This window comes from Diaphorina citri, unplaced genomic scaffold (genome assembly GCF_000475195.1).
Source record: "Diaphorina citri unplaced genomic scaffold, Diaci psyllid genome assembly version 1.1 scaffold747, whole genome shotgun sequence".
NCBI classification, from domain to species: Eukaryota; Metazoa; Arthropoda; class Insecta; order Hemiptera; family Psyllidae; genus Diaphorina; species Diaphorina citri.
Window position 1 is genome coordinate 90,879 of NW_007378180.1, and position 21,139 is coordinate 112,017.

The 21,139-nt window shown below is 38.4% G+C and overlaps 3 protein-coding genes across 4 annotated transcripts in view; 2 read left to right on the forward strand and 1 right to left on the reverse strand.

Moving 5' to 3' along the window:
- LOC103511747 (la-related protein 7-like) lies at nucleotides 1-16,213 on the forward strand. The gene is made up of 9 exons (XM_008476485.3): nucleotides 1-506; nucleotides 774-955; nucleotides 1,579-1,743; nucleotides 9,276-9,765; nucleotides 12,075-12,196; nucleotides 13,479-13,814; nucleotides 14,113-14,254; nucleotides 15,096-15,379; nucleotides 15,784-16,213. The coding sequence occupies exons 1-8, from the start codon at nucleotides 227-229 to the stop codon at nucleotides 15,263-15,265; spliced, it is 1,887 nt and encodes a 628-aa protein (XP_008474707.2). The 5' UTR covers nucleotides 1-226; the 3' UTR covers nucleotides 15,266-15,379; nucleotides 15,784-16,213.
- The window catches only part of LOC103511738 (proteasome maturation protein), a 23,567-nt gene continuing 18,516 nt past the window's right edge, over nucleotides 16,089-21,139 (reverse strand). For both annotated transcript variants that reach the window (XM_008476476.3, XM_008476475.3), the window contains exon 5: nucleotides 16,089-16,967. The gene's annotated coding sequence lies outside the window, so the exon portion shown is untranslated. The remainder of the gene's footprint in view (nucleotides 16,968-21,139) is intronic.
- Nucleotides 18,812-20,200, forward strand: LOC103511742 (ragulator complex protein LAMTOR3). The gene is made up of 3 exons (XM_026825418.1): nucleotides 18,812-18,991; nucleotides 19,511-19,695; nucleotides 19,839-20,200. The coding sequence occupies exons 2-3, from the start codon at nucleotides 19,557-19,559 to the stop codon at nucleotides 20,084-20,086; spliced, it is 387 nt and encodes a 128-aa protein (XP_026681219.1). The 5' UTR covers nucleotides 18,812-18,991; nucleotides 19,511-19,556; the 3' UTR covers nucleotides 20,087-20,200.

The following is a 21,139-nucleotide window of genomic DNA, read 5'->3' on the forward strand; positions in this document are numbered from 1 at the left end:
AACTACGGTATTTAAAATTTTCAAATTTGTAGTTTCCAATTTTATTTTAAATTTCTCAGGTTAAAGGAAACATTATAAGACACTTTCTGGGTAAGAACTGTGAATATTTATTTTAAGAGGGGACTAACATCTCAGGTCTTTGCCCCAGGTAAGAAAGAATTCATGTGGTTATTTATGTGTGGTAAAGTCAAGAGAATAAAAATGATTGTCAAAACTTAATTTTAATATGATCTGTAGGTACCATCCTAGTTACATTTTTTTTAATGATCCCAAGAGCTGGAATTTCCTGATCGAATTTCCTTGTTTTTCAGTTCCTATCAGCATGGAGACTGAAGCTTCAGATAACGTAGACAAAGACTTGTCAGATCTACAGAGGAAAGATGGAGGAGGTCGGCATAGGAAGAAACAGCTCTATCAGCAAATAATGAATCTTATGGAGTTCTATTTGAGCGATTCCAACTTGAGAAAAGACCGATTTTTTAGTCAACTCCTACAGGAGAGTCCAGGTAAAAATCTCACTTAGTTTATTTTATTTATGTTTAACATAGTCAAATAATAAGGCAATTCGTAAAATCTCATTGTACTTCAAATAAGTACCTATGATACCTTGCATGGTCTGGTTCCCGTCAGCTCACTGAAGTTAGACAACATTGTACATGGTTGGTATCTGGATGGGTCACCAATGTCACCATATAGGATAGGTATCACATGCTTCTCAGTAATTAAATTAAAATAAATTTTGTCTTGTGTACCAAATTTAATATTTCTTTCAGAAATTGAAGTATCTGTTTTTCTCAAATGTAACAAGTTGGCCCGATTGACTCATGATCCCGATGATGTTGTGAAAGCTCTTAGGAAATCCAAACTTCTGGAAGTAACCGAGGATGGAACTAAAGTGAGGAGGACAGTGGTCGTACAAGACAAACCTGATGTGGATGAATGTACCATTTATGTTGTAAGTACACCTTGTATTTCAGATAAGATGAGATTATTACTGTCTATTACGAAAATAATTATTTTAGTATCAAACAAAATATTAGGGACTAAAATAAATAATCTGTAGTCTAATAGATGGTCGAGCATTCAAGGCCTGGTAAACAAAAGTGCATGAGATCAATCCAAGCTAAGGCATGGAATTTAATCCTCATTTATTTGAGAATTTGACCATGAAATAATAGTACTCTAAAGGTTAAGTGGCAGAGAACTTCTCAGGGTCATTTCTTCTGGAAGTGGAATCATGTTTGATTTTTAAATTTTGATAGAATCAAGTTTAGCCTTTGTGGGCATCATGCATGTTCTTTTCTGGGTAGAGTTTATAACTACTATTTATCATTTTTTCCCCAGGAAAAATTGCCGCCCGAGGCATGGAATTTAATCCTCATTTATTTGAGAATTTGACCACGAAATAATAGATCTCTAAAGGTTAACTGGCAGAGAACTTCTCAGGGTCATTTCTTCTGGAAGTGGAATCATGTTTGATTTTTTAATTTTGATAGAATCATGTTTCGCCTTTGTGGGCATCATGCATGTTCTTTTCTGGGTAGAGTTTATAACTACTATTTATCATTTTTTCCCCAGGAAAAATTGCCGCCCGAGGCTGAACATGATTACATTGAAAGTGTGTTCTCCAAGTACGGAAAAGTTACCTATGTCTCGCTGCCCAAGTTCAAGTCCACCGGGAAACTGAAGGGATTTGCCTTCGTTGAGTTTTCCACGAAAGAGGAAGCTGCCAAAGCTCTTGAGGTAAGAAAATCTTACTTAATTCTCAACCAATGTTGAGGATAAAATTCCATACTTCAGCTGGGATTGAACCCATGCCCTCCTGATTACCAGTCGAGCATCTTGACCACTACATCACGTCTTTCCTTTGGCATTACACCACTGGGATTTGAATCTGGAGGTTGGTGGTTCAAGTCAAGTCATGAAATTTAGTGTAGTGCATTTGTGACAATCAGTTTTTCTCAGCACAATTAAAATTTCCTTTGTATTACCCAAAATATACATATTCCTTAGTTAGTATATTTTAAGGCCAAGTGGAAAAATTAGGACTTTTTCTTCTTCTCAGGGATGAGGATGAGTAGGATTTTTTATTTACACTCAAGTCATTGGATAATATCGAAATGTATATGACACAGTTTTAGTTCATTTTCCAATGGACATTTCACCGTTTCATACCAAAATACAAAATAGAAACTGGGTCAACAGTCCCAAGCACCTACTGGGGAGGCCCATACGAGGTACTCGGGACAATAAAGTTATCAGCAACATTGGCTGTAGCCGCTGCAGAAGATGCTGAACCACCTGCAGAAGCACTTGCTGAACTGGGCAAAGTATATGGTGTGATGCCCAGATTACCCGCAGAGGCACTGGAGGAAGTAGCGAACGCTGAAGAACTTGATGAAATGCTGGGGGTGTTTAGGACAGAGGAGCTGTGAGCAGTGGAAGATGAGGAATGGGATGTTGTAGTGTAGGGGGACCACATGACATAGTAGTGTCGTGGGGAGGTACATTTTGAGAGGAACTTCGATTATGAACGAAATGTTTACCCAGCACATAGATGGCAAATATTCGTTCCATCACCTTACGTCTATAGCTTGTTCCATATAACTTTACTTCCAAAAGGTTCACGCACACTTATCCGTCACGGATACGTTCCGTAACCTTACGTCTAGCTTGTTCCATATTACTTTACATTGGATCAAACGCACTACTTATCCAGCACAGAGGCGGACTTTATTCGTATAAGTGAGCAAGTGAGCAGTCGTGCGTTTGATCCAATGTAAAGTAATATGGATGGAGCAAGCTAGACCTAAGTTGACTGAAAGGAGACGGACAAGTGTGCGTGCAGACCTTAAACGGAGTATTTTCTATTCTATTCTGATTACCTCATCCTAACTACGTCACTGATGCTAGTAAATATATCTGGCTGTGACTAATACACTGGCCATAACATTGACACTTCTAATATACCTGTACCAAGTCTCATCAATACCCGGGGCCTATTTCACGAATAACTTCGCACTTAAATAGTATAGTACTACATTTATCTGGCACTTGGCTTCACCAAATCTCTGGACCAGACTTTCTGAATTTATTTTTCTCTCCCTTGTTTCATATCCTCTGGCAAGATTTGGGAAGTTTTGTTCTCTCAAGACGTTGATGAATCATAAAATGGACCAAATCCTCCTATACTCCATACCTACACTTAGGATTATTATTAACGAGCCTAGGAAAATAGATCTATTTATAACCTTGTCAACTATTTTCTAATAAATTGTCATTTGACAGAATTTCCCAAAATTGACTGGTAGTTCTTCCTCAACATACCTATTATTCTTATTGAGATACTTCTACGCAGGGTAGAAAAGACACTGTATTATTTAGGGTCCATTAGGGACTTTAAGTATAATAAAGCTTTTGGGGTCTCGGACGAACCTTTCAGGGAGTGTTCCACAGATCACTTAAGTACGCACTACCTACTGTGTTTACCAAACTTTGTTTAGGGGAAGTAATTATGCTATTATGTTTGTAACAACTCATTTCAATATTAGCCTAGTTTTTAGCCGCGAGCATTTTCATCTATTTGAGAACTGTAATTACCTAGATATTGAACTTGATAACCAATAGGATAGCATAACGCTTTCTCTTTTTCTGTCTTTTGTACGAGCTACTAGTTCTTTCCCTATTGTCGGCCACTCATGCCCAGACTGTCTGGTATACCTAGGTCTGACAGCCTGCGGTATGTCAGACCGTCAGAACCCGTGTGGCGGAAAAATTTTCAGACTTTGGTCTGTCAGACCATATGAGAGACCTTGTGAAGTGTGTGGTGAGAAAATCTGAGAATCTCGAGACCGCGTCTGTTAGACGCCCGCTGAGCGTTAGTGAAGACAACATTACACATTTGGAGTCAAACGTCAAACAAAGTTCTTATTTTTAAATTATTGCACACCTAGACCATAAAAGGAACATTCCTACGAAATTTCAGCTTTCTAGGTGTTGTGGTTCAGGAGATAGAGCGATCAGTGTGTGCAATGTGAATGGATCTTGATTTTATAATATAAGATTTGGCCCGTATTTGAAAGTCTGAACTATTTTGCCATCAGACACCAACCTCGGTGATGGCTAGCGCGTTTGACCTCGATTCTGGAGGTTGATGGTTCGAGTCCAAGTCCAAAACTTTCTGCATACTTGTAGTTAGGTTAAGCTAAGGAAAAATGCCAATACAAGAAACTCATAGATTCATGGGACAATGAACCTTTGATTCTGTTTTTTCATCTCAAGAAACCAGAGGGGGAGTAAAGGAAGTAATGAGTTTTCAAATATTCTTTATTTATAGAAATTCTTTTAATCCTGGGGAAACACTCTCGTCTTCTCGTCTCGTCAAGGGAGGCCTTCTTATCGGACCTGACCTAGTCATCAAATAGTGCTAGGTTCTGTCTGAATCTCCTGTGAACTTGAATGTGAAATGTGCGTGTGTGTGATTAGCACAAAACTTTCTCTTATTTTCCTCCTAAAGTACCTCGTCAGACTTGTTTCCTTTACTATTTTTTGAAGGCACTTATGGGGTTTACTAAGTTGGGATTGACATGAAACAAGGATTTCCCTATGCTTAATAGCCAGGTCAACCTTGGATTGAACTCAATCCTGAAACATTCTACGTAGGGTAGAAAAGACACTTTATAATTTTGGGTCCATTAGGAACTTTAAGTATAATAATGCTTTTGGGGTTCCGGACGAACCTTTCAGGGAGTGTTCCTCTCCTGTGAACTTGAATGCGAAATGTGCGTGTGTGTGATTAGCACAAAACTTTCTCTTATTTTCCTCCTAAAGTACCTCGTCAGACTTGTGTTCCTTGACTATTTTTTGAAGGCACTTATGGGGTTTACCAACTTGGGATTGACATGAAACAAGGATTTCCCTATGCTTAATAGCCAGGTCAACCTTGGATTGAACTCAATCCTGAGACACTCTACGCAGGGGAGAAAAGACACTTTAATTATTTAGGGTCCATTAGGGACTTTAAGTATAATAATGCTTTTGGGGTCCCAGACGAACCTTTCAGGGAGTGTTCCAAAGATCACTTAAGTACGCACTACTGTGATTACCAAACTTTGTTTAGGGGAAGTAATTATGCTATTATGTTTGTAACAACTCATTTCAATATTAGCCTAGTTTTTAGCCGCGAGCATTTTCATCTATTTGAGAACTGTAATTGCCTAGATTCTAGATATTGATCTTGATAACCAATAGGACAACGTAACGCTTTCTCTATTATTTATAAGTAGCTACTAGTTCTTTCCCTAATGCCAGCCACTAACGCTCAGACCGTCTGATATATCTAGGTCTGTCAGACCGTCTGAGAGACTTAGTAACACGTGTGGCGGAAAAAGGTCGAAACCGCCGTCTGTCAGACGGGCTGAGAGTTAGTGAAGACAACTTAACAAGTTTGGAGACCGTGAAAAAAGTTGTGTGACGGGTCTTCATTTTTTAATCTGGCCCGTATTTGAAGGTGTAACCAATTTTGCCTTCAGACACCAATCTCAGTGATGTAATGGTTAGCACGTTTCAACTTGATTCTGGAGGTTGATTTTTCGAGTCCAAAACTTTCTGCATACTTGTAGTTTGTAGTTAAGCTAAGCTCAGGCAAGAATGGCAAAACTTAAAAGGAACTCATAGATTCATGGGACATTGAACCTTTGATTCTGTTTTTTCATCTCAAGAAACCAGAGGGGGAGTAAAGGAAGTAATGAGTTTTCAAATATTCTTTATTTATAGAAAGGAGTACATAGGAGGAGGTGGTAGCAGGGCTGGATGCACGGGTTCTCCTGTATTTTCAAAGACAGGGGCGGGTTCGAGAGGTTCAGATGGGGAGGAGAGGGGTTGAGGCTCGGGGTGGAAAAGTTGAGCGCTAGGGGGGCCGTAGGAGGTGACGAGCTTCTTGAGGAACGTCCCCTGCGAGGTGAACAGGAAGGTGGACAGGACCAGTAGGGTGATCTGGAATAATAGAAGAGGTTTGTTGTTATTGACTTATCTGAAATTTGATGACTGTGTTATATTAAACACTAGCTGAAAGCTGAATTCCGTCGCTTCGCTCCGGAATTCCGCTAGTTCATCCCGAGGCATGGCCGAACTTGTAGAAAATAATAAAAAATACGGTCGCGCTGCGCGCTCCCTATTAGCTGCATAGTTATCTAACTAGAAACATAAACGAAACTCAAAATGTTGGTCGAGAGCGGAACATTTCTCTCCCGCAGTCTCTATTTCCTGTGTATTTCTTATGGAACTTTAATTTTTACTCTATAAACCTCATGTCACTCATTCATTTAATAGTCTTGCTCGGTGTAGCAACAAAAACGAACCGAAAAACAGCCTATAACCTTCACGGCAGTGCAAGCAATAAGTTGACAAAGTTTCATAGCAATCGGATGAGCGGTTTGGCCAGGCATAAAGTTCGAACACACACACACACACACACACACACACATTCATTTTTATATATTAGATTACCAGACTCTCTTTGGTAATTAATCTGTAAAAGATCGCCCAGCTGTCTCTGTTTCCGGCTCAATTTATTCAAACCCATTATTGAAAATATTTGATGAGGGTTCTAATGTGACATTTGTAAAAGTCTACCCTTTAAAATGCTTGAACTAAGTGTCAAATAACTTACTTGATTAGATTTCATGTTGATATAAAAGAATTACAGATGAGAGATGAGATGAACTTGGCTTTGATGTCTCAATGCTTTGCTATCAACGACACTTTCTGTTAAAAGAATGGAACTAAACCTAAAGATTCGGTACAGACAGATGAGTCAAAAGGAATTAAAGAGTCGGCACAAACTGAGAAATCAAAAGGAATTGAAGAGTTGGTACAGTCTGAGGCATCAAAAGGAATTGAAGAGTTGGTACAGTCTGAGGCATCAAAGGGAACTGAAGAGTCAGTACAAACCGATGAAGGAAAAGTAGAGTCGGTACAAACAAAGAAAATGCCACAAATGGATGGATCAAAAGGAATAAAAGAAACAGTAGGAAATAGAAAGGAATCAGTAATAGCAGAGAAATCGGATGAAGTTAGAACAAAGGATGATAAATCACCACCACAGAAGAGACTGAGATCTGTTAAAAGGGATACGAGCAAAAATTTGAAAAAGTTACACTTAAAATACAATGAAAATACTTTAATTCAATTTCAACACGAGAATAGTAACACAATGTCAATGTAAAAGCTCAGCCGTATTGACTAATTTGAAAGATGTACTGCAGTGTATTGTCTAATGACTCAACACTAAAAGCTGATGTGCTTTAATTACTGTCCAACCATTCAACGCAAAAAGCCGAGATGTACTCTAATCTACTGACTACCGATTCTGAAAGCTGTACTGCAGCCTATTGACTACTGAACTCGGGAAAGATGCTGTTGTGTGCCCGCGACCATTGTTAAATAGACAACGGTGATTCCTTGTCTTGACGTCGGATACGACAACGGGAAGATGATTCTCGGGTTTTTTCCCCTCGAGGGTAGTCGGAGAGTAATTTGGTTTTGGAGAACAATTCCCTCTAACGTGTATTGACGATACCAGGGCCGGGGTTGCGAAAATTGAGACGGGAGGCTGAGATTTTCTATTCCTAGCTATTTGATTTGATTTTTTACCCTTCAATAAATCGTTGACCATTTTAGATTTTCGAGGATTTATTTTTACAATTTTTGTCATGTAGGTTGGTTGAGGCTGTAGTCTTTGTTCCCATTTCTATTTTTTTGCAAAGTTCACAAGATAACACTTATTGCGAAAATTGAGACGGGAGGCTGAGATTTTCTATTCCTAAGCTATTTGATTTGATTTTTTACCCTTCAATAAATCGTTGACCATTTTAGATTTTCGAGGATTTATTTTTTACAATTTTTGTCATGTAGGTTGGTTGAGGCTGTAGTCTTTGTTCCCATTTCTATTTTTTTGCAAAGTTCACAAGATAACACTTGTATCGTCTTCTTCCTTCTTTTGATTTTCTCTTCAAGAGGATCTAGATTAGTTTCCCGTTTTTCTAGGGGGTTCATGATATTCTTTTAATAAATTCCCTAATTTTTAGCTTGCGCTAGAAAATTGATTTTTTTTTTCGTATATTTTGTTGGTTAGGCCGACTCTTACGGAGTTAGAAAACGGGATTATCTTGTGGACTTAAGGCTAACCTCCAATCAACTCTCTGAGCCTTTTAAAATGAGATTACTATTTTCGCACATATTAACACGTGTTCTTTTCAAACGGATCGCTACTGTAGCGTAAAGTGACTTAGGTCTACAATAGTCTACTACTCATCCTACCTCGGTGGTGTAGTGGTCAAGGCGCTCGCCTGGTAAACAGGAGGGCGTGGGTTCAATCCCAGCCGAGGTATGGAATACCTTTTTCGCACATATTAACACGTGTTCTTTTCAAACGGATCGCTAATGTAGCGTAAAGTGGCTTAGGTCTACAATAGTTTACTACTCATCTACAATCCGGAAAAGTGTGGGCTTTCCTTGAAAAGGCTAGATTCTGTAACGCTGAAGATGCCTTCACCGGCGAAACTAGTCCATAAAATGAAAATGAAATAAAACCCAGAATATTTTACAATATAATGTAAGATTGATAAGTTTGGTCATTAATAAGATCTTTTTGCTAACCTACACGTTTCATTACTTGTGAATCATCATTAGGATTAAGTGATTTGTCCTTCAAATTCTTTCATTTTTGAAGGTTGATTGTTGAAGATTAAGGATGGTAAAATTGTCACCCTCATTAGCAGAGAAGTTGAGAATATGGCACTTATTTTGGGAAAATGTGGCATTTATTTGTTCAAAACATGGCAAAATAGTATGGCGCCCTGGCAATATGGCATTTGAACTTCCTTGGTCATTAGTCACAATTAGGTTTCTTTTTTGTCTTTTTTTTTTTACTCTTCGTTTTTGTCTTTTTCTCCTATTACCTTCTTAATTTTCTCAAACTTTCCTAAAATAGCTTTCGTTAATAAAAATGAAAAGATTTGAGCGGCGCGGCGATAGCACTTCGAGTGAACCAGTTCCGAAAGGACCACTGGATTTAAGCAACGCAACGTGACGCGTGGCTAATATCTGGATCAGTAATCGCATGCTGCTTTTTGGATTTTTCCCAGCCCTTCTCGGGCTGGGTAAGGTTATATTTCAACCTTATCCTAACCTAATATCTACCCAATAGTCCCAATATTTCAACCTACCTAATAAATACCCATAAATAATGAAGTTTTTTGTACCTCTGTCCTCAGGCATATACAGAAATGGGCTGTCGTCTCCCGAGCACCATGCCCCCAGAGTCTCTGATCAGCATTCAAACTTTCGAAGGCGAACAGTCCAACCTCACCAAACAACAGGAGAACCTACCGCCCCGAGCTCTAGCGCCATCAAATGGAACCAAACCTAACGAATCGGTACAGACAGATGAGTCAAAAGGAATCAAACAGTTACAAACTGAGAAATCAAAAGGAATTAAAGAGTTGGTACAGTCTGAGGCATCAAAGGGAACTGAAGAGTCAGTACAAACGGACGAAGGAAAAGTAGAGTTGGTACAAACAAAGAAAATACTACAAATGGATGGATCAAAAGGAATAAAAGAAACAGTACGAAATAGAAAGGAATCAGTAATAGCAGAGAAATCGGGTGAAGTTAGAACAGAGGATGATAAATCACCACCACAGAAGAGACTGAGACTGGAGAATGAAGGAGCTGATGAAGAGGCGAAGGCAGATAAGACTAATGGTAAGTTGGTGGGTTCGATTCCCGATCGGGTTGAGAGATTTAATATATTTTGCTAGGTTTAACAATAATTTGACTCGAATGGAATAGAGTGTAGACCCTTGTTTATACTGCCAGCATACGTACGATGAAAAGTGAAAGAGAAAAATGTATTAAAGTAGTAAAACCAAAGAAAATGAGGATATGAGTAACAAAAGGAAGAGTAGAAATACTTATGGTGAATTTCACCAGCTTTCTTTTTAGAAGCTAACAGCCCGTTATCTTAACGGTCCCGTCCAGCTTATACAAATCAAATGGAACTTAACGGGCCTTTAGCTTAACAGACCTTCTAAGGACTGAAAAAATATTGGTGAAATCCACCATTATAGTAACTCTTCAGTACTTTTGCAGCTAGTGCAACAGTAATAGCACATTAAACGCTCCAGTTCTTAATGTATTACTGAAGTTAAATAACGTTGAGGGTATTATTAGCCAGCCTAGTTAGCTTAGTTGGTAGTGCTTCTGCATTGTAAGCGCTAGGCCGCGGGTTCGATTCCCAACCGGGGCTGATTTTATCCTAATGGGATAATGTTCGTTCTCGGAACGGTTGGCTTTCTCCTATCTTGTCTTCCTTCTCTCTTCGATTTCGGGACGATAAGACCATAGCAGTTACAGTTCCCTCTGTCAAACCTCTTTAAAAAAAGGTATAAAGTTATAAACTAACTACTATCACGTCACATCACGTGAGCTCATGGGGAGTCAGAAAGATGTAGTTCAAAGTTTTCCCATAATATTGTAGGAATGTTCGTTCATGATAACCACACTACTATCACGTCACGTGAGGTACCTACTCCAGTGATCAAAACCCAACTAGGCTAAAAATTTGACAAAAGAAAAAGAACGCCAAAATAATTATTTCTAAATAATAATAACATGTTTTTGATTTTTATTTTATACTCGTTTTTATACACATGAACTTTTATACAATTAAATTTAAATAAAAAAACTTCTATAGGTAGGGAGCGTGAAGAATAAAAAAAAAGGTAAATCAATTTATGTAATAATGGAATGAAAAAATAAAATATTAGGTAATGGCCGGAACCACAATATAAGTTTAAAATTGGTTAAAGATCAACTATTAGGTCCCGGGTTCGAATCCCAGAATGAACAAAAATTTGTACTCGTTTTTCGATTGCAAATAGGGGTCGAGTGGATTGGAACAAATCACATGACTTCAGGCACACTCCATTTGTCAAGGGTCTAGGCATTGCCTTGCCTTAGGGATCAATTTAATTTGAAGAAACCCATTTACTGATGAACAAATTTAATTTTTCAACGTTCTTTTAATCCTGCGGAAACACCTTCGTCTTCTCGTCTCGTCAAGGGAGGCCTTCTTATCGGACCTGACCTAGTCATCAAATAGTGCTAGGTCCTGTCTGAATCTCCTGTGACTACAATCCGGACAAGTGTGGGCTTTCCTTGAAAAGGCTAGATTCTGTAACGCTGAAGATGCCTTCACCGGCGAAACCAGTCCATAAAATGAAAATGAAATAAAACCCAGAATATTTTACAAGTAGTGAAGAAGTATATGTTTATCATTTCGACCTACCAAGGCTAGATCGATTAAGGTAGACGATTCCTTGTTTTACTTTTATTTAGGTATTTATTTTTTGCTAGCCTATAGTTAGCTTGAAGGGTAGCGCGTCTGCCTTATAAACGCTAGGTCGCGGGTTCAATTCCCGCCAAGGGCGAACTTTATCCTAAAGCGGCTGGCATTCTCCCATCCTGTCGTTATCTCTTCATTTTCCGGACGATAAGACCTATAATTACAGTTCCCTGTATCAAAAACTCTCGAAAATAAAATAGAATTCCAAAGTGGACTACACATTAGACGGACCGCGTCTGTCGGACCAAATATGAAACACCTTTCTCTAGAGACGAATCAGAACAGACTGATGGTCCGGCGGACGGGGTCCGTGTAATGTGTAGTCCTTCCAAATTTTGTTTTGTTCCGCTGGACCACGGCGGACCAGACCAATTTGGTCCGACGGACGCGGTCCGTCTAATGTGTAGTCCACTTAAGTATGAGGTGGTACCCTGTCTGTTTTGCTATGTTGTAGACTGGCCGAGCTCGAACTAATACAGGAAGCAAAGCGTGGGGCTCAGAGGGTTGAAACACTGGGTGCACTCGGGTGGATAAAACCGCTCACAACGAACAAAACGTTTCTGAGCAACACGCTAAAAAGCGTTTTGTTGTCAAACGCGATTGCTAATAGGAAAAGTGGTTCCTCACAAACTGTTTCCTCACATTCTCGTGATTCTAAATTGTCTAGAAAAAGCTCTAGGTCTCCGAATAGTAGATCTTCAAAACAGTTTGAATCGCCGAATAATCGCTCTTCAAAACACTCTGAATTACCAACAAATAGGTCAAGAAAAAGGTCGGAATGTTCCGCACGCAAGTCTTCAAAACGGTGTAGCTCTTCTACTTTATCTTCAAAAAGGCACAAATCTTCTGAAACGGTTGATGTATCTGATGGTTCAAGCTCAATATCGAGTCTTGACTATTCTTCTTCTACTTCAGACACTTCGTCTGATTCCTCTTTCGGGTCTGTGGAATTGAAAGCACGCAAGTCTCATAAATCTAAGATAAAGCGGTCGAGGTATCCTAAACATAAGTCTTCGAAACGGTCTAAATCTAAAAATAAGTCTTCAAAACGACCTAAATCCCCTGAAAGTAGGTGTTCAAAATGGACAGGGTCTCCTGAAAAGAAAACTTCCTCTAAACATAAGTCTTCTAAAAGGTCTAAATCAATGAAACATCCGGGTTTGTGGAATTGAAAGCACACAAGTCTCATAAATCTAAGATAAAGCGGTCGAGGTATCCTAAACATAAGTCTTCGAAACGGTCTAAATCTAAAAATGAGTCTTCAAAACGACCTAAATCCCCCGAAAGTAGGTGTTCAAAATGGACAGGGTCTCCTGAAAAGAAAACTTCCTCTAAACATAAGTCTTCTAAAAGGTCTAAATCAATGAAACACAACTCTTCGAAAAGGTCTAAATCCCCAGAAAGTAGGTCTTCAAAATCGACAGGATCTAAACACAAATCTTCAAAACGGGCGAAATCCTCTAAACGTAAATGACCTAAAATTATTACGACTTGAGCAAGAAGTCCATTCTGAAAACAACCAGTTTTTTTGGTTTTTTGGCTTTATGGTTTTCTGGACAAAATTTGCACCACCATTTTCGTGATCCTGGTAAAAAGACCTTTAATCTTGATCAGACTTGAGCAAGGAATCCATTCTCAAAACAAAAGTATGTTTGAAAGTAGAAACTTGGAATTTGACAATCCAGAAACCATCCCTAATATCATTCCCTCATTAATACAGCTCGATAAATTTTGTTACTTGATTTGAACCCAAGCCACGAACCTCCAGATCCGAAGTCCACCCCCATTACACTTCTTAAGTTCTTTTAGACAAATAATTCACAACACCAGAACACATTTCAATTTCAACCCAACCTCTCTTTCCCTGCCCCTCTGTTTAGAATCGAGTGGAAAAAGTTACGCAATCAATATTTGATTGAAAATAGAAACTTGGAATTTGACAATCCAGAAACCATCCCCAATGTCATTCCCTCATTAATACAGCTCGATAAATTTTATTACTTGATTTGAACTCAAGCCACGAACCTCCAGATGCGAAGTCCACCGCCATTACACTTCTTAGTTCTTTTAGACAAGTAATTCACAACAACAGAACACATTTCAATTTCAACCCAACCTCTCTTTCCCTGCCCCTCTGTTTAGAATCGAGTGGAAAAAGTTACGCAATCAATATTTGAATCTTCAGCGGACCAAAATGAAGAAGCTCAAAGCTCACCTCCAATCTATCAAGCGAACTCAATGGACACATCCACACCTCCTGCAGGAAAAGGAGAAGATGGAGGCGAAGAAAAACGCTGTATCGACGGATGAGGGAGAGAAGGACTTGAAGTTTGGCATTGAGTTTGTACCGGGAGTTATAGTGAGGGTTCATCTGGACGAGCCTTTAGTAGATGTCAAACTATTCAAGGTAAGAGAGAGTTTGATTCTAACCGCAGTATGGACTTGCCTTTCATTTTTTTATATATAGAAGTTTTATTTTTATTTTATTTCTAAGATTGTACCTAGGTACCGCTTTCTCATTACTTCAAGGCACAGTCTTTTACATCTATGCCTATTCAGAATGGAAAAGTCTGGTTAGAAAATTTCCGCCCTGGCCGGGATTTGAACCCAGCACCTCCGGGTCGATAGTCAGTCCTCTTAACCACTCGGCCACAGAGGTGGGCCTCACACATCTCTAGTCCTAATACATTATCTGTTCTCCACAGAATGAGTTGCGACACAAACCCAATGTGAAATACATCGATGCACATGAAGGCTGTCAAGAAGCATTCATCCGATGTATTAATGCTGATGAAGCCAAAGTTATGTCCGAATCCAAGCTATTCCCTCATTGTGATATCCTCAAAGGTAAGTAAAAGGGTCGAGTGGATTGGAACACCTCACATACCCTCAGGCACACTCCATTTGTCAAGGGTGCCCTTGGGATCAATTTAATTTGAAGTAAGCACGTTTTTTTCTTGTGAAATCAGACCTGGGTTATTCGTATGGACTGAAATTAGATAAAAGCTCCCAGAACTATTTCGTAGGTATTGCCGATGTCGTGGACAAAGTAAAGATTAGTCTAGTTAGTCTAGTAAGCTTGGTTGGTAGTGCGTCTGCCTTGTGAGCGCTAGACCACGGGTTCGATTCCCCGGAGCGGATTTTATCCTAAACAGATAAGGTTCGTTCTCGGAACGGCTGGCTTTCTCCTATCCTGTCTTCCTTCTCTATTCAATTTCACCCTCAGGCACACTCCATTTGTCAAGGGTGCCCTTGGGATCAATTTAATTTGGAGTAAGCACGTTTTTTTCTTGTGAAATCAGACCTGAGTAATTCGTATGGACTGAAATTAGATAAATGCTCCCAGAACAATTTCGTACTGTTGATGCCGTGGACAAAGTAAAGATTACCTACCCTGATGATCGCCAACATTCGTAGTGGACATGCAGTTCAAGAAGGCGGAGAAGTTTTCCGCCAATCTAGTAAGCTTGGTTGGTAGTGCGTCTGCCTTGTGAGCGCTAGACCACGGGTTCGATTCCCCGGAGCGGATTTTATCCTAAACAGGTAAGGTTCGTTCTCGGAACGGCTGGCTTTCTCCTATCCTGTCTTCCTTTTCTATTCTATTTCGGGATGATAAGACCTTAGCAATTACAGTTCCCTCTGTCAAACCTCTTTTTTTTATGTATGTATTTATTTATTTATGTTCCAGGTGAAGAAGAAGTTCTGTATTGGGAGAAGATCGAGTATGATAGGAAAGTCAAGTTCTCCACCAAGACCAAAGTATGTCGCGGTAGAAATAAGCTTTTGAAGAAAGCGGAGAAGGCGCTCGGCAAACATATACGATTTGATCACATGGATACCTCAGAAGAAGTCAAGTGATCCTGTTTTGGTGATTTTGCGAGAGGCTGCTCTTTAAAGCATGACTCCCCCTATAGTGCAGGGCACTGTTCATTCAAACATAATTAAAATATCCTTCCTGACGTGACGATTAAAGTATCCACAGCTCCATGCATAGCAATGCAGAAAATACTTTCGCGAATCGAACCCGAAAAGAAAATTTCTCATAAGATTAAAAAAGAAATAAAACAAAACAAGAACAGAAAATAGAAGAAATAATATGAAATTAATTAAGAAATAATATGAAATTAATTTTATTGTAATGGAAATTAAAAAGAAGTATCTAATCACGAAAAAAATTCAGAAAAAAAAATTGCGAGAGGTTTTTTCAAGCTACCCAGACTGTCGAGAAGCAGGGTCCCCACCCGACTGCCCTCCCAAAGTACATAACTTTATCAGCATACTGAAAACTCTGAAAAGTTCAGGAAGAGGAGGAGTCAAGTCAGAATGCTAGGGGAAACATTCCCCTTCTAAGCCTTCAAACAAATCAAAGCTCAAAGTAGGATTATCCACAGCTCCATGCATAGCAATGCAGAAAATACTTCCGGGAATCGAACCCGAAAAGAAAATATCTCGTAAGATTAAAAAAGAAATAAAGAAAACAAGAACAGAAAATAGAAGAAATAATATGAAATTAATTAAGAAATAATATGAAATTAATTTTATTGTAATGGAAATTAAAAAGAAGTACCTAATCAAGAAAAAAATTCAGAAAGAAAATTGCGAGAGGTTTTTTCAAGCTACCCAGACTGTCGAGAAGCAAGGTCCCCACCCGAATGCCCTCCCAAAGTACATAACTTTATCAGCATACTGAAAAGTTCAGGAAGAGGAGGAGTCAAGTCAGAATGCTAGGGGAAACATTCCCCTTCTAAGCCTTCAAACAAATCAAAGCTCAAAGTTCCTACGCATGCGTAGGAGACTTTTCCCCACTCTTGCCTCTGGATTTAAGCTCCTCCTATCGATGGTGTACTACCAAAGTTAGGTACTTGGGGTGGGATTCGGGTGGGGACCTTGCTGCTCGACGGTCTGGGAAGCTTGAAAAAACCTCTCGCAAATTTTTTTCTCGATTTTTTTTTCTTTTTCTCTACGAAAATATTTTTTTCTTGTTTTTATTTAAATATGAAATAGTGCTAGATATTTTTTCCACCAAAGAATCCTGAGATTTTCCATATTTAAACCATGAACAAATCAATATTCATATTCAACAATAAAGACATACCTAGATGAAAATTGAAGAAAAAAAAAAGAGCTTTTTTATGTTATTTTAGGATTTATCTTCACAGGTTCTGGACATTACTTCACTTTTAGCCTTTATATTTTCGATCATCTCAGAGCAAGCTTGCTTGATAATAAAAGATTATGTAATCAAGTTTAATAATGGGACAAACTGATGGGTGACCATCTGGGCAACTGTGCTACTTGTTTTTCCCAGTAAAACTCAAGCTGGGTGAAGTTAATGTTTGTGAGCACTTTATCATTTTATAAAGGGTAAAAATTCGATCACTGAATCTTGGAAGTTATACAGAGACATTTAATCTTTTGGAAAATGGGGGAAAAGAATGACATACAAACATATGCATTTGGAATGCTCCAGTCTTAATTTTACTTTTTAGTACGTTTAGTTTAGTTTCAAACACCCCCATTCTGCAAATAGCACATACAGTAGAATATTAGAAGAATCAACCCTGGCTGGGATTGAACCCATGCCCTCCTGATTACGAGTCGAGCATCTTGACTACTACACCACGTCTTTCCTTTGACATTACACCTCTGGGATTTGAATCTGGAGGTTGGTGGTTCAAGTCAAGTCATGAAATTTAGTGTATTGCATTTGTGACAAGCAGTTTTTCTTAGCACAATTATAATTTCTTTTGTATTACACAAAATACACATATTCCTTAGATAGTAGAATTTAAGACCAAGTGGAAAAATTAGGACTTTTTCTTCTTCTCAGGGATGAGGATGAGCAGTAGGATTTTTTATTTACACTCAAGTCATTGGATAATATCGAAATGTATATGACACAGTTTTAGTTCATTTTCCAATGGATATTTCATGTCAGTGTACCATCATTCCTGAACGGAGCATCAGAGTCAGTGGTCGTTTATATGAGCATTGACCAGGGAGCCTCCTAAGGGTTAAACACAAAATATTTATTGACATTTTATACAGATACGCTGATCTCGCACCTACATTATTTTAATAATTTATTTAAAGGAATTGATTTGTTTCAACTTTCAACCTGATCGTCTTATTCTGAATGATTTCCTCCCTCGACTTTTGATTTTATGTCGCCAAATTGGAACCACAGATTTCCCAGATTATGAACCCAATGTTTGATCACTAACAGGGACACTAAACTGTGTGGAACTGATATCATTGAAGCCCATCATTCTGGCCCTGACCTGGCCCCCTGAAAGGGATGTAGCTTGAAAACTAGTAATTGGTTAAAATAAAACTAGTAAAACAGAGCTTAAAAACTATGGGCAAATCGCAGAAAAATCCTTTACAATATTCAACACTTTTCCTTCCAGGAGTGAGACCCTGAAATAAAAGAACTGTGGGGAAATGATTTCATTGAAGCTCATCACTTTCTTTTGGCCCAGACCTGGTCCCCTGAAAGGGATGTAGCTTACAAACTTGTAATTGGTTCAAACTAGTAAAACAGCTTAAAAACTGGAGAAATCGCAGAAAAATCCTCTAAAAATGCCTGTTTCCTTCCAGGCGTGAGACCCTGAAATCAAACCGGTTATTTCACCGTTTCATACCAAAATACATAATAGAAACTGGGTCAACAGTCCCAAGCACCTACTGGGGAGGCCCATACGAGGCGCTCGGGACAATAAAGTTATCAGCAACATTGGCTGTAGCCGCTGCAGAAGATGCAGAACCACCTGCAGAAGCACTTGCTGAACTGGGCAAAGTATATGGTGTGATGCCCAGATTACCTGCAGAGGCACTGGAGGAAGTAGCGAACGCTGAAGAACTTGATGAAATGCTGGGGGTGTTTAGGACGGAGGAGCTGTGAGCAGTGGAAGATGAGGAATGGGATGTTGTAGCGTAGGGGGAGAAGATGTTCTGACCACTGGAAGCAGAGGCGCTTGAAGAAGTAGCGCTGAATGCAGCATTGCTTTGAGCAGATGTGAAACCGGTTTGTTCTGGAACACTGTATTGAGTTGGAAGGACAAGTTGCTGACTTTGAGCACCGATCTGGATGCATCAATCCAAACAACAGATACCATAAAACAAAGTGGATACTCTGTAGACTGGACAAAAAAGTTAAAGCTGTACAAAAAGGGAAAAATAGAAAAGAAATTTGGTCAAAAAATACAAAATTCAGCAAAACCCAAAATATGGGGGATTTGAAAATATTCAAATTTTTCCCGCGGCTGAACTTTATTTTTTCCTCTGTGGTGCCTCTGTGGTCAATGTTGCCAAGTCGAAACAATTTCATTACCGTACAGATTTGAGGGAACTACCGTACTTTCGTGCGATAAAATTTTAAAATTTGTACGGTAACTCATTTCAGCAAACCTCAGATTCCTCAGAAAGACAATCTGAAAAATCTGAAGATTTGAACTTTTGTTACCAGTGAAATCTGCTGGAAAATTTCTTGTTGGAAAGTGGAAAACCAAAGGAACAAAGTAAGAAAAGAAGTAACACTGTACCTGAAACACCAGAAAGACTAGAATCCATCTACCAGAGAAGGTAAGCTATCATGTTCCGATAGTCAAAGTTTCCGGAGGGAAACCTCTTCCAAAGTTTGATTTGAATTGAAGGTAATCCTATCACATTGCAATCAGACCAATGTACTGATACCTGGGGATTTTTCCTGTAAGGAATTCACATTCTTAACTTTACATCTTCAAAAGAAAGAACCTAAAAAAAGGACAGATCAGTTTTTGGTACTGATAACTGAACAGAAGAAGTCGTTTCAGAAATGGATCATAGGATGAAAGAAATAGCCCCCATGGGGTACCTATGATAAAATGAAACAAGAGATTACATGCTTTAGATTTTTACAAAACATTTTACGAATTAACTGACAGCTGGATTGTTATACATATTTTACAAAAATTCTCTTTAGCAATAACCAATGATAAGTTGAAACCCTTACTTTTGCTTACAAAACAAGTTTAAGCTTTTTATTTTTTTATATTTTCAACAATAGAAATGAAATCATGGCAAAAAAATTCTCAGAATGATTTGATTTCTCTCTTTTTTTAGGTATCAACCTGTAGATAAACCAATCATCCAGGATACAAATCACACAATGATTGAAGAAATCAATAAATATTTATCAGAACAAATGAAAAAAGTCAATGAGCTCTACTGTCTCATAATCACCGACAGAGATGGTGTTCCAATAATCAAAATTTTAAATGAAAAATGTCCTGAAACCTCAATGAAACCAATATTTCTGTCTACCTTCAGTACAGCTTCTGACCAAGCGAGCAAACTGGGACTCGGGAAAAATGAATCCATTCTATGTATTTACAAGAACTATCAAATTCTGCAAGTGAACTATTTCCCGTTCATCAAGAAACCTCAATGAAACCAATATTTCTGTCTACCTTCAGTACAGCTTCTGACCAAGCAAGCAAACTGGGACTCGGGAAAAATGAATCCATTCTATGTATTTACAAGAACTATCAAATTCTGCAAGTGAACTATTTCCCGTTCATCATTAGATACATAGCTAGTCATAAAGTAAACACGGGTCACATGTACACACTGCACGATCATATTAAACCTGTAATTGAAGAGTTAAAACTGTCCATTGGTCAATCTATTGTTCAATAAGTTTTGTAATGTTAAATTATCTAAATGTAAATTATTGGATTATTATTCCATGAAAGATAAGAGAATCTATTCTGAATTAATAATGTCTGAACATTCCCTCAAAAACCTCTACCTATTTTGAAAAGCAAGTAATCTCTCATTGGATTATTATTCTATGAAAGATAAGAGAATCTATTCTGAATTAATAATGTCTGAACATTCCTTCAAAAACCTCTACCTATTTTGAAAAGCAAGTAATCTCTTGTTTATTTCAAAACAAAACTAAATACCTATTTACCTACTAAAAATAATATAGGAGCAGGGAAATAAAATACTTCAGTACAATTAGGGTGTGTTTATGTACTGAGCTGAGATAGGCCATTCTCGGCCTTTCTTGGCGTGTGGAAAATGATGTAGTAATTTAACACAGAGCCTTCATGAGCATGTAAAGTTGGCGGGAAGTTCGAAATTTTGTTTTTTTTTTTTTTTTTTTTAATTGATGTATGCTTGGATCTATTTTTATCCTTCAAACGATTTAAGTATTTCTTCCGATTTACAAATCGGAATTTCATTAGGTTCTTCGTGGGGAGTGATGTTTAATATGCTTGGATCTATTTTTATCCTTCAAACGATTTAAGTATTTCTTCCGATTTACAAATCGGAATTTCATTAGGTTCTTCGTGGGGAGTTTCTTTACTCACCGCTTGAAACGGTTGACTAGATTTTGCGTTGTTTTACGCTACCATTTACATTGTTTATATGAGTGACGATTATCAGTTATCACCAGGTGCATCGCATCAATCGTTCAACCGGTGTGTAAAAAAAATTCACCTCATATTGTTACACCGACTCATTATCACCAGGTGCATCGCATCAATCGTTCAACCGGTGTGTAAAAAAAATTCACCTCATATTGTTACACCGACTCTTTGCGCGTTAATGTTATCACCAGGTGCATCGCATCAATCGTTCAACCGGTGTGTAAAAAAAATTCACCTCATATTGTTACACCGACTCTTTGCGCGTTAATTCAGACGAATTTCGCCGAGGTGAAAAAATTCTTTCAAACTTCTA

Coding starts and splice junctions, on each gene's coding strand:
- LOC103511747 (XM_008476485.3), top strand. CDS start 227: ATGATCTGTAGGTACCATCCTAGTTACATTTTTTTTAATGATCCCAAG. Junction 507..773: donor ACTCCTACAGGAGAGTCCAG/GTAAAAATCTCA, acceptor TATTTCTTTCAG/AAATTGAAGTATCTGTTTTT. Junction 13,815..14,112: donor TAGATGTCAAACTATTCAAG/GTAAGAGAGAGT, acceptor TGTTCTCCACAG/AATGAGTTGCGACACAAACC.
- LOC103511742 (XM_026825418.1), top strand. CDS start 19,557: ATGATTGAAGAAATCAATAAATATTTATCAGAACAAATGAAAAAAGTC. Junction 19,696..19,838: donor TCCTGAAACCTCAATGAAAC/CAATATTTCTGT, acceptor AAACCTCAATGA/AACCAATATTTCTGTCTACC.